The 18083-nt window shown below is 39.0% G+C and overlaps 1 protein-coding gene across 2 annotated transcripts in view; it reads left to right on the top strand.

Annotated features, from left to right (window-relative positions):
- LOC122556726 (ubiquitin domain-containing protein 2) overlaps positions 1-18083 on the top strand; it is a 75065-nt gene that overhangs the window by 47666 nt on the left and 9316 nt on the right. For both annotated transcript variants that reach the window (XM_043703804.2, XM_087995435.1), the window contains exon 2: positions 12658-12894. In XM_043703804.2, coding sequence (XP_043559739.2) covers positions 12658-12894 — 237 coding nt within the window. The remainder of the gene's footprint in view (positions 1-12657; positions 12895-18083) is intronic.

The following is an 18083-nucleotide window of genomic DNA, read 5'->3' as shown; positions in this document are numbered from 1 at the left end:
CATTGGATTATAGTAGAATGATAGTGGTAACCCATAGGTCTGGAGTGATTATAATTTTTTGCTTTTACTTTTATGCCCCAAAATAAGCACATAATTTGTTGGTAACTGTCATAGAAAGAGTAAAGTACATTTATATTCAATAGCACCCTCTTATTTACAGTTAAACATATTATGTTCTTTAATTTATATAAGAAATGATGACTTAGTACGGGTTGTAGTTTTCCAAAGTTTAAACAGATATTTATCAATGGCAGCTGGGTAGTGTTTTATTTATTTTACTAGATTTTCAAAATGATTCCAATCATTTCTGTTTCCTTTCATTTTTAAAGCCATATAGGTTTTCCTAAAGATATTGCATTTTGACTACAAAGTCAAAAGATTTCTTAATGTTGTTATTGTACTTGCTCACTTTGCTACAAATATGTGTCATGTTTCCTTCTATCGGATGGAGACCAGAAACTAAAGTTAAGCTTAGTGTAGTATAAAACATTTTCTGATTGATTGATTGAAGCATCACACTGCAGAATGGGAAGTAGGTAGTGTTTATTGGCTGGAGTTCAAGATAAGCTTGTTATCCATCCACACACAATTTTGTGCTGAATTTTATGCTACCTTATTGGCTGTTTTGAAGTTGGTGAGGATGCTTGTTAAGATAATTGTAGGCAACCTACCTACTATTTTACCATGGGCGGAGTGGTTTCAGGCAGCCTACTGTCCAGTGAGTCAATTGAGCCCCTTAGAGCCAATTAATTCCCATTTACAGACCTCCTCACTGTCACCAGGATTTAACCAATGGTGGAATGTCTCTTGTGACACAGTTGTAGTGTGTCTCCCTCTGGGCCAAAGGGTTCAAGTTCCAACTGCCTCAGTATATGTCATAACATGTCTGAACAAGCTGATTGAAGATATATTTAACCCTTGGTGGCAACAACAAACCTGGCAGGTTTCACTTTGCAAGGCTGGGTGGAGGAGCTTTCCTTTTTAACAGATCTGATGAGCACATTCTTGCCCATCCTCAAGAATGTATTTCCCCTACTCAAAACATCATGTCTTCTGTCCGATCCACCCCTCAAACCCCACCATATCCAAATCTTAATACATTGGCTCAAATTGCTGAAGAATCCTTAGTATAGATGAATGGCTGACAGTTCCCTGAGGTGGGACTAGCTGACCCAGAATAGTGACAATTCCATGGACAATTGGCCATCATATGATGTGGGGGAAGCGAGCTCCTATCCTGGTCTCCCCCAACATTTTAGCTGGAATTTTAAGCATTGACAGATATGTTGTCAGATATGCATTATTCTAGTCAGTTGAAGAAAATAGTTAAAAATCTCACAACACCAGGTTATAGAGCAACAGGTTTAATTGGAAACACTCGCTTTCGGAGCACTGCTCCTTTATCAGGTGGTTGTGCAGGGCACAATTGTCAGACACAGAATTTATATTCCATTGTTACAGTTAACCGGAGAATGCAACTTTTTAAAAAACGTTTTTGTGATTTACACTTGAAAGAAGTGCAACTATCATAGTATTCTAACAGATGAAAGCGTCAACAAACAATTAAGGTATTATTCAATGTATAATTTCAGTTACATCACACTGTAAACATTTGCTATAAATTCTGTGCCTTACAATTGTGTCCTCCACAACCACCTGATGAAGGAGCGGCGCTCCGAAAGCTAGTGCTTCCAGTTAAACCTGTTGGACTATAACCTGGTGTTGTGTGATTTTTAACTTTGTGCACCCCAGTCCAACACCAGCATCTCCAAATCATGAAGAATATAGTGTTATTTTTTAGCTAGATTTGTGCTACCAGCTCATTGTTGGAGGGGTGAGACCTGCAGGAGGATTTAGGGCAAGTTGTATCTTAGTGACATCAATGGTGGGGCTATTTATTATACTTAACAATATGTCAACCTTTGTTAGAGAGACGAACCCATTATAAATTGCTGGGTGCTTCTGAGCTGTAGGCTGAAGCTGATCACATTTCAATTTAAAAAGTTCTGTGACCAAGCAGCAATTTAAATTTTGATGTGAATAGTTATCTCTATTGATTTCTAAGCACCAGCATTATCTCTTTATTTGATGGCACTTTCTTTAAAATAATCCAGAAAAATTTGAGGCTTTAAACAGAAACTTTGAGTAATATTTGACATTTAAGTTGCTTAAAGATTACTTTCAGACCTAGGGGTTTCTGCCAGTGCTGTTGTCATCCAGTCCACCTCAATCGTCAAAACTATTTTCTTCCCGACTCCAATTCACTAATCAATGCCATTAGAGATCCATCAACATTTCTCTCTCTCTCTTGCTCTCTCTCTTGCTCTCTCTTGCCCTGCTATATCACCCTAGACCTTTTTGCCCAGTTTTCATCACCTCCCTGTCTTAAACACCTGGGATACTATTTAAAAATGATTCCATGTTGTTTATAATACTAATTACCACTCGCACGTGCAAACAGACTGTGAGGTTTTGCACTAGATCTCACTCTGATTAGAAATTCAATTCAGAATGCACTAAAGGGAATTTGGGACTTCCATGAATAATAGAAGCAACTGTGTATCTTTTTAAGGAGACAGATTGAAGGATTCTTAAGTAGGTGCACAGAATCTGAACCAGGAAATGTAAGTTAGAATATTCAATTTGATGAATAAAAGACGTGTCCCAGTACAGAAACCCATTAGGCCCATTCCACAGGAGCAGAAATTAGGCCATTGAGTCTGTTCTGCCATTCAATCATGGCTGATAAGGTTTTCAACTTCTTTCTCCCCATAAACCTTGATCACCTTAATATTCAAGAATCTATCTGTCTCAGTCTTAAATATACTCAATGACCTTGCCTCCACAGCCTTCTGTGGCAATGAATTCCATAGATTCACCATTCTCTGGCTGAAGAAGCTTCGTCCTATCTCATTCTAAAAGGTCCTCCCTTAATTCTAAGGTTGTGCCCTTGGGTCCTAGTCTCTCCTACCAATGGAAACATCTTCCCAACATCTACTCTGTCCAGGCCATTCAATATTCTGTAAGTTTCAATTAGATCCCACCCAATCCTTCTAAACTCCATTTAGAATAGACCCGGCTTCCTCAAATGTTCCTCCTATATTAAGCTTTTCATTCCTGGGACCAGTCTAATGAATCTCCTGTGAACACGCTCCAAGGTCAATATATCCATCCTGAGATGGGCCCAAATACTCCACACAATACTCCAAATGTCTTTTGTCCCTGCTTTTATATTCAAATCCCCTCAAAGTAAACACCATCATTGCATTTGCCGCCTTAACTACTGACTCAATCTGCAAGTTTACCTTGAGAAAATCCAGGACTGGAAGTCCCAAGTTTCCTTGCACTGCTGACTTCTGAATTTTCTGCCCATTTAGAAAATAGTCCATGTTTCTATTCTTCCTACAAAAGTGCATGATCTCACACTTTCCCATGTTGTACCTCATCTGCGACTTCCTCTCCTAACCCGTCCAAATCCCCCGGCACCTCAATGCTATCTGTCCCTCTACCTACCTTTGTATCATCTGCAAACTTAGCCAGAATGCCTTCAGTTCCTTCATCTGGATCGTTAATGTATAAAGTGAAAAGTTGTGGTCCCAACACTGAGCCTTGTGGAACACCAGTTGTCACCAGCTGCCATCCTGAGAAGAACCCTTTTATCCCCACTCTCTGCTTTGTTTTAGATGGCTAAACTTCTACCCATGCTAGCACCTTGTCTCCAACAGCATGGGCCCTTATCTTACTCAGTAGCGGTACCTGTGAGGTACCTTGTCAAAGGCCTCCTTGAAGTTCACGTAGATAACATCCATTGCCTCTCCTTGGTCTAACCTGCTCATTCCTTCCACAAAGAATTCTCGAAGATTTGTAAGGCATAACCTCTTCTTGATGAAACCATACTGACTTTGCCCTCTTTTACTATATACTTCCAAGTATTCAGAAATCTCATCCATCACCGTGAATTCCAGGATCTTATCCAGGACCAGGGTTAAGCTAATCGGTCTGTAATTTTCTGTCTTTTGCCTTGCTTCCTTTTTAAATAGGTATCAGGTTAGTGATTTGCCAGTTCTCTGGGATTCTTCCTGATTCCAGTGATTCTGAAAGATCACCATCGCCTCCACTATCTCTTTAGCTGTCTCCCTTAGAACTCTGGTGTAGTCCATCTGATTCAGGTGATTTAGCCACTTTCAGAGCATTCAGTTTTACTGCACCTTCTCCTTGGTGATAGCCAAGGTATACCAGACTTGTATAAGTTCATTTTCAGTGCTGGACAATTTGGTAATTAATATTTGGTTTGAAGATTGCTTACGCTGCATACATTACTATAGGGCAGTCTATAACCTTTCTGGGAGTACTTGGTGTGATTAGATTAGATTAGATTACTTAGTGTGGAAACAGGCCCTTCAGCCCAAGTCCACACCGCCCCGCCGAAGCGCAACCCACCCATACCCCTACATGTACCCCTTACCTAACACTACGGGTAATTTAGCATGGCCAATTCACCTGACCTGCACATCTTTGGACTGTGGGAGGAAACCGGAGCACCCGGAGGAAACCCATGCAGACACGGGGAGAACGTGCAAACTCCACACAGTCAGTCGCCTGAGGCGGGAATTGAACCCGGGTCTCTGGCGCTGTGAGGGCCACTGTGCCACCATGCCGCCCACGTGTGATTGATCATCTCTGTAGAGTAACTTCATATAATTCAAAGCCAAATCTCTTAACAAGGTATCTATTACTGCAAAGCACGACAACACATACTTGCAACTTTGTACATAATAAAGTTTTTGTATGCTATTTAACCCCTTGAACCTGTTTGAGTCAGAGTCCTACAACATGGAGACAGACCCATTGGTCCAATCAGTCCATGGCGACTATAATCCCAAACTAAACTCGACCCGCTTGGCCCATATCCCTCCAAACCTTTCTTTTTCATGTACATATCCAAAATGAATCAAAATAAAAATCTTAATAACTGAAATGTAATAACTATAATAAAGTTAGAAGTAAGCTTAGAATCTCGAGCAACTGCAATATTCATGCTACACTCTGTCCACGTTTTTGTTCTGCTATTCATTGGGATCATTGATCTCTGACCTGATTCAACATGTCAGTCTTTGCCCCTTGTCTATTTACAATGTGGAAATTTACCTATCAAAGATTTAAAATGTATAATTGCTTTAAAATGAACTATCCTTGGTCTAGCACCCACAGTGATTATGTAAGATGGCATTGAATGATTCAGTTCAAAAAGGATCCAAGTTTTCCTCCTGTTGAGAGGCCTAGACTTGAAGTTTCTGATTAAAACGCAGAGAACCATTCGGGCAAGTGAAACGTGTGTGGAACAAAATTGAACATAATTGTGATGCTCTGACCCCTAATCTTCACCTGATCCCCTTGATTGTAACTTGTCAAGATTCATTATGCTCATTGTACTTGGTGAAGGCGAGTTGAATATGCTGTTCCATTTTTGCGGTCATATCTGGTTGTTTATACAACTTTTTTTCTGAAAGGGAAATCTTCACACTTACGCAAGTATTACATTCTACCAGAACTCTGTGCAACTCTCAAAAAGTCATTGACCTAAAGAAAGGTAGGTCAAAAGATATGCAGGTCAGGTGAATTGGCCATGTGAAATTGTCCATAGTTGTTAGGTGAATTAGTCAGAGTGAAAATGGGTCTGGGGGGGTTACTCTTCAGAGGGTCGGTGTGGACTTGTTGGGCCGAAGGGTCTATTTCCACACTGTAGGGAATCTAATCTAATCAAAAAGCAGTTAATTTTGCTGCTAATGGTTTAATTGCTACCTGAGGCCCCCTTTGTCTTAAACATTCAAGTTTGAGTACGAGTTGCTGCTTTAAGAAGGAAGGACCTAAAGATACAGTACTAGTATTTAGCACAGAGATAGATTTAAAATTGCCAAATTTTCTTGAAGTATGATTAAATAATGAGCAATTTAGTTACACACAACCAACTAAATTGAGTTTTAAAACTTAATTTAGAAAGTTGTAAATTCCTTACACCAGTTTCCTTGACCACTCAGTTTGCACTGTGATTCATTGGCAACTGCAGATTTGGAAGTCTGATACTGCTTTCCTATAATTTCTGCAATACCAGTAAGGCTGGTAGGTAATGATTGAGTGAGGGCTTCTGATTTGTTTTTCTGACATTCATCATCATGAAATTGCTGGTATTAAATGCAGCACCTCACCGGTCACCTCAGTTTAAAGCGTTATAACTCAGCAGTGACTATAAATTCACTATTTTTCTGATCTTTATGCCCAATGTCAGGCTCTGCTAAGTATTTTTCGAGTAAAGCCAGCCATATTGAGTTGCTTCTTGACACCATTGAACTAAAAGCGTGGGCGGTACGGTGGCAGTGGGCGGCACGGTGGCACAGTGGTTAGCACTGCTGCCTCACAGCGCCAGAGACCCGGGTTCAATTCCCGCCTCAGGCGACTGTCTGTGTGGAGTTTGCACATTCTCCCCGTGTCTGCGTGTGTTTCCTACGGGTGCTCCAGTTTCCTCCCACAATCCAAAAATGTGCAGGTTAGGTGAATTGGCCATGCTAAATTGCTAGCAGTGTTAGGTGAAGGGGTAAATGTAGGAGAATGGGTCTGGATGGGTTACGCTTCGGCGGGTCGGTGTGGACTTGTTGGGCCGAAGGGCCTGTTTCCACATTGTAAGTAATCTAATCTAATCTAGAAGCATTGCCAGATAGCCAATCATGCAACTTGTGCAGCTTAATATATTTAAAAATTACAAGATCACTTTGTCATTGCTTATCAGCCAAAAATTAGATTTTTCTAAAGGAATACCTTTGTTTTGGAAGTGGAGATACACTTCACTTTAAAACTTATATCTACTGAAGAAAAATGAAGATATCTCCCTCTCAAGATGTTTGAAAGCCAATTACATATTTAATACAATCACTGATGATTTGTAGGCAGCCAATTTCCACACAGTATTTGCACAAGCAATAAAATGAATAAGGTGTTTTTCATATTTGCCATCCTAATATGGGGACTAATGGCCCCTTATTCTGAAGTTTTCTTGAAAATCCTGCATTTATTCACCTTATCTTTACCCTTCATAATCTTTAAATATTTGCTAACAAATAGTCCCTTAGTGTTTACAAGATGCTAAAGTTGTTTATGGCTAACCTTTGCCTCTTAGTTGTACACTAACTGGTAATCCTGTTTGACTTTCCTTCAAATATCTTCTTTCCTTTTTCAAAACGGGAATTAAAACTTCACTCGTTTTTCCGTCATGCAGATACAATTTTTGCATATTCAAACTTTATTGTAAATTAAGGCTGATTCCTTTAATTGTTAAATTTTTAAATTACTAATTTCTTTAAGTTGCCTGTAAATACTGTAAAAGCTTGTTCATTTAAGCCCTAAGATATTTTCCCATATTCTCTCCACTTTGTAATCTGTGTCCTTTTCTGTGCCAAATTACAGTAAACATTTATGTTAAGTTGTAGCTGCCACATCCCTGGAAATTGTACCTTGGCTGTTATCTTATTGACTTTATTCTCACTGATTATGTTGATTTTTCACCACACATTTTTGCACTACTTGCAAATTTCAACCTACTACTTAACAGCAAATATTAAAAATAATTGCGGTCGAAACAATGTCTGACTCACTCATTTACCAAACAACCAATTTCTAATACAATCTACTATATAGTCATATGCCCAAGAGACCAAACCCAGTAAAACAGTTTCATACATCAGGCAGTATGAGCATGCAATGTGCACTATTTCTGGTCAAATCAGCATGAACTTGATCGTATTTTAGCATTTCTGATCAAGCTTCAGTTGAGAATGCAGTTACAAAATAGTAGTTTTATATGTCAACATCTTTCCTATTCTTAGATTTCACCTTTGTGTTAATACTTCTGAGTAGCCTCATTCCTCTTTGTACGCTTCATTTACTTACACTCTGAAGAAATCTTCATTTTTATTTTGAGTTTATTTTGCTTGCATTTATTTTTGCAGTCTCTAATTTCTTAGTCTGTTCTTCCCAATGCTTGTCTCATCTTTAGTTGTCCACATTGGTTTAACATTTTTCATTTATCCATGACTTGTTTCAAGAAAGAATTATTGTCGGCAACTTAAAAGATCCCATTTAAAATTTCAATATTATATTTTCTGATCTTTTTAATTTTGTACATAAGAATAAGTACATAAATAATCATTCATCACACGGAAGAACTCAACATTTTTACCGCTTGATGTTTCTCATTTCTTTTGAGTTGGTTGAAACTCCCCCAACCAGTAATGCCATCGTTCTCTTTTTCTCATCCTTTATTAAACAATGAGTTGTCTCGCTTGGCACTTCACAGCAAACAATGAAACCTGTGATCTTTTTGTCTAATGTACAACAGAAAAGCAGCCAGGACATGTACAAGCAAGGTGTTGTTTGGCAAAAGTGGATGAGGTGAATTTTGCACTGTAGAGCTGAAATAGACACCCTTTAACTGGAAATTAAAATCAGGGTACCAAGAACTTAAAAGATAACTTCAATATTTTCCAGGTGCAGTCAAAGAGCCCACTTAATCAATCATCATCTTGGGTTTAAATCTTCCATCTCAAGGGCACTTAAAGAAGACTTAACTAAATATGCATTGAAACTAGACACTGCTACCCTTTAAGTTTGTACCTGTGTAAGTGAGGACTGTAAATAACTACACGAAGGTCATATGGATGACAATGTGTCAGTTATTTTTGTCAGAGGTAGTGGGGGTAGAAATTGCTCTTTGTTTAAGAAAACCTTGTGATTGGCTGCATACCAAGGGGGTTGGTTAGCTTAGTTGCTTGAATGACTGTTTGCAATACAGTGTGATGCCAACAATATGGGTACAATTCTCATACCAGGTGAGATCACCATGAAGGACCCTTTCTTCTCAACCTCTCCTCACCTCCTGCCACATGACCCTCAGGTTAAACCACCACCAAATGTCTCTCCTCAGTGAGAGAGCAGCTCTGTGGCTTGCTATTGTAAAAAAAAAAGTTAACTACATTTTACGTAGAAAATTGTGCTAAAAAATAACTTAAATCTTTGCTGTGGCCAAAAATGAAGTTTTAAGAGAAATTTTAGCTGAATCATCCTTTCTCATCTTGCCATAACACAGATTGAAGGGGTTTGGTCAGTGCCAATGAAGAAAAGGGGAAAGCAAAGCCTCCAGGCCAAACCAGATTTGCATGAAGGTCTTCAAACAGGGCTTTTGTTTGCCTTTGCAACTTCTAAGTCTAAAACAAGGGTTTAAATCTGAGCACTATAAGTATGAGAGAGACTAGGGAATTAGATTTAAAGATAGGTCAGTGAATAATAAATGCAAACATTTAGAAATATGGAGATGTACATTATGGAAATAGACCCTTTGCTCTAATTCCATGCCAACCAATAAATCTAGTCCCATTTGCCAGCATTTGGCCCATATCCTTCTAAATGTAATTATACCAGCCTCCACCACTACCCTCTGCATGAAGAAGTTGCCCCTTAGGTCCCTTTTAAACCTTGCTAGTTTTGGACTCCCCACACCAGGGAAAAGACCTTGCCTATTTGTCTTATCCATGCCCCCCTCATGATTTTATAGATCTCTGTAAGGTCAGCTATCGGCCTCCAATGCTTCAGAGAATACAGCCCCAACCTATTCAGCTTCTCCCTATAGCTCAAATCCTCCAACCCTGGCAACATCCTTGTAAATCGTTTCTGAACCCTTCCAATTTTCACAACATTAAAAATCATACAACACCCGGTTATAGTCCCAACAGGTTTATTTGGAAATACAAGGTTTTGGCGCACTGCTCCTTTGCCAGGTAGCTAGTGGGGCATGATCATAGGACACAGAATTTAAAGCAGAAGATCTATAGCCAGGCCAACACTGGCAACTCCACATCAAAGTTTCACATCTTTCCTTTAGCAGGAGACCAGAATTGCACACAGTATTCCAAAAGTGGCCTAACCAATGTCCAACTGCAACATGACCTTCTAACTCCTATACACAATGCAATAACCAGTAAAGCAAGCATACTAAATGCCTCATTCACTATCCTGTCTCCCTGCAACTCCACTTTCAAGCAATTATGAAGCTTCACTCCAACGTCTTTGTTCAGCAACACTCCCTAGGACCTTACCATTAAGTGTGTACATGCTGCCCTGATTTGCTTTTCCAAAATGCAGCACCTCTCGTTTATCTAAATTAAACTCCATCTGTCACACCGTCGCCCATTGGCCCATCTTGTCAAGATCCCGTTGTAATCTGAGGTAACCTTTGCTGTCCACTGCACCTCCAATTTTGTTGTCATCTGCAAACTTAATAACCATACCTCCTATGTTCACATTCAAATCATTTAAATAAATGATGAAAAGCAGTGGACCCAGCACAGATCCTTGTGACATACCACTGGTCGCAGGCCTCCAGTCAGAAAAGCAACTCTCCACCACCTCTGTCCTCAAACCAGTTCTTTGAAGAATTAATTCTTACTTTTCAAAAGATATACTTTTACTTAATGAATTGAAGATAAACAATAATAGTAGTCCATTATTGCTAACTGAAAAGTCTGTATAGTATGGAAAATAATGTGTGCATATAATTTGGGAAAATGTGAGATCTTGCATTTTGGCAGAAAGAATAGATGAGCTTATTTAAAAAGGTGAAAGACTGCAGAAAGCTACAAAACATAAAAGCTCAGCAAGCAAGTTCAGCTAAAATAGAAGGAAAATGGCATTTTTCCCTTTATTTCAAAAGAGAATATTAAAAATAGGGAAGTATAGCTAAAACTATAAAAGTCCCTAGTTAGACCACACCTGGAATACTGTGAACAATTTTTGGCTCATTAGCCAAGAAACAATATGCTGGAATTGGAGACAACCCAAGGAGGTTCACAAAATTGATCCTAGGTTTGGAATCATTGCCTTATGAGGAGAGACTGAGTACTTTGGGCTCATACATAACAGTGAAGAAGAATGAAAAACAGCCTTATTGAAACGTACAAGATTCTTAGGAGACTCGACAGAGTAGGTTTGGAGAGGGTATTTGGACGGACCAGAGAGTATAATCTCAGTAAGTAATCACCCATTTAAGACAATGATGAGGAAGATATTTTTTCTGAGTATGACGAATCTGTAGAATCTCTAACCACTGTCAGGGCTTGGTCATTAAATATATTTAAGACAGTAGACAGACTTTTAATCCGTAAGGGAATTCAGAGTTATGGAGATATGACAGGAAAGTGGAATTTAAATTTCTGAGATCACAGCATTAGTGGCGGAAGAGTTCAAATGTGTGGAAAATTTAAAAAATAAACATTAATGGCGAATGTAGGAGTGTGTGAAGCATTCAGAATAAAATTGATTTACTAGCACAAACAAAGACAAACGAGTATGATTTCGTGGTGATTATTGAGACATGGTTGCAGGGAGGCCAGGTTTTGGAATTGACTATCCAAGGGTATTCTTGTTTTGGAAAGATAGGCAGAAAGTAAAACAAAGCAGTGGAGCCTTGTTAGTAAAAGAGATTAGTGCTGTAGTGAGAAATGAAATAGGCACTGGAGATCAAGACCCAGAATCAGTCTGGGCAAAAATAAGAAATATGAAAGGGAAGAATTCCCTGGTGGGAGTAATCTGTAGGTGCCTAGACAATGATTCCTCAGTGGGGCTTAGTATAAAACAGGAAATGCTGAGCGCTCGTAAGAAAGGTACGTTATTAATTGTGTGATTTTTGTTTATATGCATATAGACTAATTTAATCAAATTGGCAAAGATAGCCTCGCGGGAGAGATCATTCAATGCGTTAGAGATCATTTTTGGACCAAAATATTGTGTAATCAATCAGAAAAAAGACTTTTCTGAATTTGGTATTATGGAGTGAAGTGAAATTAATTAAAGGTATCATAGTAAATGACCTTTGAGGGAAGAATGATCATATCATGCTAGAATTTCAAATTCAGTTTGAGGGTGAGAAACTGGACCCCCACTGTAGCATTCTGGCATTGAACAAAGGTAATTACAGAGGTATGAGGACAAATTGAGCCCTAGTCGACTGAGCTGGAAGGTTGAAAAGTAGGACAGTTGATGAGCAGTAGCAGATGTTTTAAGTAGATATTTAATTTCTCCCAACTACAATATATTCCAGAGAGGAAGAAAAATTGTAAAAGTTGGAGGAAATATTCATCGATAAACAAGAAAGTTAAAGATAACTTAAGGACAAAAGCTAATGCATGCCAAATTGCAAAAGCCAAGTTAATATATACTGATTCATTTTCCAAGTGTCAGTTAATGGCCAGTCCCTTGACTCTCATGAGTCCTCATCATAAATCATATTCTGAGAATTATTTCCTGCTCCACATTCAGCATTAAAATAGGGTCCAACTATATTAATAGTGTGAGCAAACTCCTGATACTGCTTAAAACATAATTTTATGATCAATATATTAAAAATGTTAATACCTTGGAAGTTTTAACAGGAATGAGGTAATGGAGTTAATTATTTTATCACATGAATTTTAGTAGCTTTGATTTCAGAGTGCCTATTAAACATTTAGATTACCTAGTATTAAAATAGTGGTAATATTACTGTAAAATTACAATTTACCACAAATCTGTTTGGAATATTTTGGCTGATTTATATTGTCTTTGCCTTTCTTGTAGTGGCTTTGGGTCGCAATCAACCCCTGAAGAAAGAAAAGCCAAAATGGAAAAGTGATTATCCAATGACAGATGGACAGTTACGCAGTAAGAGAGATGAGTTCTGGGACACAGCACCTGCTTTTGAAGGCCGAAAGGAGATTTGGGATGCCCTCAAAGCTGCAGCACATGCTTTTGAAAGTAATGATCATGAACTCGCCCAGGCAATCATTGATGGTGCAAATATAACATTGCCACACGGTAAGTTTCCTTATATTCTATGTGTCCCACTTCAATCATTTAACTTGATTCTGCCTTGGAATTAGTTCCAATCTGAGTTACTGTTCAGATTTGATGGTACTGTATACATGGACCAGAACATTGTATACTGAGCCTTGAATTTCCTTGTGAAAGTTTGTATTTTTTGGTTTCATATGATATTTTCTGAAAATTTTAGCTTGAAAATTTTACAAGTCTGAACTGTGTGAGTAAATTTCCAGTATTAATAACCAGTCAGTCAGCAAGTTTTGTTTTAATGAAATTATTTTATCTATTAAGAACAGATGCTCTAACATCTGTATTAAAAAACTGTAATGTAATTTTGCATTGCATTTGTTAATGTTGCTCAGTGAATCGTAATTCTGTTGAGACAGCATACCTTCAGTAAAATTAATATTCTGCAACTTTCTGTCAGGTTTGAATCATCTATTACAATTCTGGTCACATTTACTGTGCTTTGTACTGAAGTGTCATCTGGCTTCTCTGACAACTTTGCTGCATTTTGATGACTGCACCATATAACTCTTGCAGTTTGCTGTGAGTGTGAAATCTATTCTTACAGGAAACAAAAATTTGATATGATTGGTACCAAAATGCAGACCTATTATTGTAGACTTCTTTGAATTAGAAAATTTTAGAAATCTGAATACTTTGCTGTTGTCTTTATGGTCAGAATTAAAAGCTTTCAAATTTAATAGTTACAGAGATGCCCAGAAGACTAAAACCACATTGCAACTTCCATAACTAATAATGGTTAAAATGAACCCCACCATCCATGACCATCCTCATACACTGCCAAATCTGTGATCCCTTCCTCTTTGTTAGCAAGCAGAGTTTGGTGATGAGGATGGGGAAAATTGAAAGTTGTGCAGGAAAGAGTATGTTTCTAAGAATTTGTTCACACTGCTTTTGCCAGGTCACCAATTTTATTTCCTCTGCTGTTTGCTGGAAAACCCTGAAGACTCTTAAACAGTTAGACCAATTTCTCATCTACATGCTACATGCTCCCTAACATCTTCTAAAAACAGTGTATTCACACGCTAGCTGGCCACTCACAGCTCTGCTTCTCCACCACTCCTCTCAACTCCTGCACTATCTCTAAATTGTCAGACTTCTTGTTAACAACGTACTGGATGATCAAAAATTCCCTTTAGTTGAACAGATGGGCCAGAAATAAAATTTCTGTATTTGAGGAAGGCTGATTTTAATAAGACTAGTTATGGCCAGTGTGGACTGGAATCAGCTACTTAGAGAAAAACCACATCAAAGCAGTGGGAGACATCCAAAATGGGTAATAGTGACAGTGCAGGGTCAACATGCTCCTGTAAGGATGAAGGGTGAAATCAAGAAATTCAGAAAACCCTGGATGTCAACGGATGTATAGAATTGGATAAGGAAAAACAGTGGATGCCCCAGGGGAGTATGTGGATGCCCCAGGGGAGTATAGAAAGTGCTTAAAGATGATTGGACATGGAAAAAACATTGGGTAACATTAAGGAAAATTCAAAGATGTTATTTTATAAGTATATTAGGGGCAAAAGATAACCAGGAAAAACATAGGGTACATTAGCGATCAAAATGGTAATCTGTTTGAGAGGCTGGGTGATATAACTGAGGTGCTAAATGAGAACATTGCATCTATACTCACTATAGAAAAGGGTGATGGAGGTATTGACATCAGGGTAGGGTCTTTGATATTCTTGAAAGAATCAGCATTGAGAGAGGAAGTATTAGTGGTTTTAGCAGGATTGAAAGTGGACAAATTTCCTCAAGTCCAGATGAGATGTAATCCAGGCCAGGGAAGAAATTGTAGGGGCTCTGACATTAATTTTCAAATCCTCTCTGGCCAGTGTGGGTGGGGTGCCAGAGGATTGGAGGACAGATAATGTGGGACCATTATTCATGAAGGGTGGCAGGAATAAACTAGAAATCTCCAGGCCATTGAGTAACATCTGAGGTAGGGAAACTATTAGGAATAGAAATACATGGGACAGAATTGATTTCCAATTGGAGAGGTAAGGGTTAATCGGTTAGAAAGCATGGCTTTTAAGAGGCAATCATGTCTAATGACCTTGGTTTAAAACTTTCAAGAAGTCAATCAGTATGTAGATGAGGGCAGTTCAGTTTATGTACTCTACATGGACCTCAGTAAGGCTTTTCACAAGATCTTGCCTGGCTGACTGGGTAAGAAACTAACAGCTCATGGTTCCACAGTAATTAGGCAAATCAGATCCAAAGTTGTGTTAGTGGCAAGAAACAGAGGATGATAGTCGAAGGCTGTTTTTGTTGATAGGAAGTCTGTCCAGTGATGTATCTCACACAATGGCAAAAGGAATTTTAGTCCTGAAAAGTTTGAAGTGATGCATTTTGAGAGGACTAACAAGGCAAGAGAGTACACATTAGTAGAAGGGGAAAGTGAGGTCTGCAGATGCTGGAGATCAGAGCTGGAAATGTGTTGCTGGAAAAGCGCAGCAGGTCAGGCAGCATCCAGGGAACAGGAGAATCGACGTTTCGGGCATAAGCCCTTCTTCAGGAATCATTCCTGAAGAAGGGCTTATGCCCGAAACGTTGATTCTCCTGTTCCCTGGATGCTGCCTGACCTGCGCATTTCCAGCACACATTAGTAGAACCCTAGGCAGTATAGAGAATCAGAGGAACCTTGGGCTTTGTCCCTGTAATCTTAAGGATAGCATGATCGATAGATATGGTAAAGCGTTTGGGATACTTGCCTTATCATGCGAGGAATTGAATACGAGATTAAGGAAATTATGATGGACCTCTATATAAAGTTAGTTAGGCTACGGCTGGAGTACTGTGTATATTCCTGGTCACCTCAGCCATAGGAAAGATGTGAATGCACTAGAAAGAGTTCAATCGAGGTTCACCAGGATAATTCTGGCCTGGAGTTTTCCAGCTATTCAGGTGTAGATAAGCTGGGGCTGTTTTTCTTAGAGCTGAGGGGGTGCCTGATTGAAGTGTATAGAATTGAGGGGTTGATGGAGAGACTTTGACTTTTTGTAGAAGGCCCAATAACCAGGGGCCACAGTTGTAAGCTAAGATCAGGAGGCTCAGAGGGATTTTGACAAAATGACCTTTCCATAGAGAGTTCTGAGTATCTGGACTCACTGCCAAAAATGATGGTAGAGAAGGGAACCCTCAAGACATTTTAAAAAATGTTTAGATGAACACTTGAAACACAGTGACATACTCGGCTATGGGATAACTGCTGGAAAATGAGATTAGAACATATGGATGATTACTAGTGTGGACACAATGGGCTGAAGTACCTCTTTCTGTGCTGTAAAAACTTTCTGACCCTGACTATGTAATCTTCTCAGGCCCACAATCCTCCAACGTCTCTCAACCCTTCCAGTGTATCTAAAAATGGCCAAGATACGTGCTAATTCTAATTCTGGTCTTTAAGTATCCTTGTTTGTAATCTCTTCTCCATTACTAACTGGAAATCCTTAAACCCCAGAATTCTGTCCCTAAATTCTTCCACCTTTCTACGTGTTCGTTCTTTTAGGTGATGTTTAAAATCTACCTCTTTAGCCAAGTTTTGGTCATCTACCCTAGTAGCTCCTTAAATGGCTTGGTGTCAAAGTTCCTGTGGAGCTGTTTGGGATATTTCATTATATTAAAATTTTTATGTAAGTACAGGTTGGTTTTGGGAGTAGTAGGTTGAGGAGGGATGGTCAGGTGGTGTGTAATGTTCATGATGGAACCAAGTCTGTCCTCGTCACCCACTAGGCCAGATTTATCTTTCCTCTTAAGGTACTTGACTGAGAGACTGAATGTTAGTTTGTAAGCTATTCTAAATAGTTCTTTGTCTCACTTTGTCTCAGTTTTGTTTTTAGTACACTGTATATTGAAAACTCGAGTTGCATCAATGACTGTGAATATGCAATGGTACATAATTTATATTTAGACATGGTGCAGTCACTTGAACCTAAATAAGAGTAACTTATTTAGGTAATATGAAAGACTTACTTTGCCCAAGTGGGTGAGGGCACATTCAGTCATGATCAAGGCACAGGACTTTCAGAACAGTGTGGATTGTATTGATAGCCTAGTTTTGACTGAAACCAGGATTATGATCAATGGCATCTGACCCTTAACTTAAACTCAAAGAACAATACAGCACAAGAAGAGGCCGTCCAAGCCTCCACTGTTGCATTTTGCCCTTGCATACAAAAATTGTTTCCTCTTAGAGGATCCATATACCTCTATTCCCTTCCTATTCATGAATTTGTCCAGGTGCGTCTTGAATGCTGCTATTGTGCCTGTTTTCTACCACCTCCTCAGGCAGTCCATTGCATGCACTCACCACCTTTTGTGTGAAAAACTTGCCTTGTGCATCTCTTTTAAACATTCTGCCCTCCAGGCACCTTGAACCTGTTTCCCCTAGTAATTGGCCCCTCCATCCTGGGGAAAAAAAAACTCATACTTTCCACTCCATCCATGCCATTCACAATCATATAAACTTCATCCCTCCACCTCCTGTGGAAACAAACCCAGTCTATCCAATCCTTCCCCTTCCAATGAAGGCAAGCATGTCATGGGTGTTTTTTACTATCTTACCTACTTGTGCTGCCACCTTCAATAATCAGTCGATCTGCATATCAGTACTCCTAAGAGTTCTGCCATTCACTATAATTTCCACCTGTATTTGATATTCCACTTGTGCCATGTTGGATAAGGGCTCAGGTGAAAAATATAATCACCGTAGTAACATGGATTTTAAACTAGAAAATGAGGGCCTGGGATAGTTGAAATGGCCATGAGAAAATGAGTGGACAGGGGGCTCAGATAAAGCAGACAGTTTTAATAATAGTTACAAAAGCAAAGCAAATTGTTTGGAAGACAAGGCACAAGATTTACTCGAGTAGTACTCTATACTCAAATGGCAGATTTGTTGGGAAATATGGTGAGCTCCAAAAAGTGAGATAAAGGAAGTTATAGTCCAATTCTGCAACAAAAATGAGATGAAAATCACACTAATGAGCAGCAAGAGGCCTCTTTGCACGCATTTGCAAGTAATTGAAACTAATCTTAACTCATTTATAATTAGTTTCCTATTTTTCATATGCCAGAGAAAATAAAAGTCAATGACCATTCCCAACAGAAGGTGGTACCTGATGGCTTAAGGTGTATCTTAGGCTCCTGGTTTG

The sequence above is a fragment of the Chiloscyllium plagiosum genome, unplaced genomic scaffold, assembly GCF_037043375.1.
Source record: "Chiloscyllium plagiosum isolate Xiang-an unplaced genomic scaffold, Cpla_swu_hap1 HiC_scaffold_16, whole genome shotgun sequence".
NCBI classification, from domain to species: Eukaryota; Metazoa; Chordata; class Chondrichthyes; order Orectolobiformes; family Hemiscylliidae; genus Chiloscyllium; species Chiloscyllium plagiosum.
This window is presented reverse-complemented; position numbering and strand designations above follow the sequence as displayed.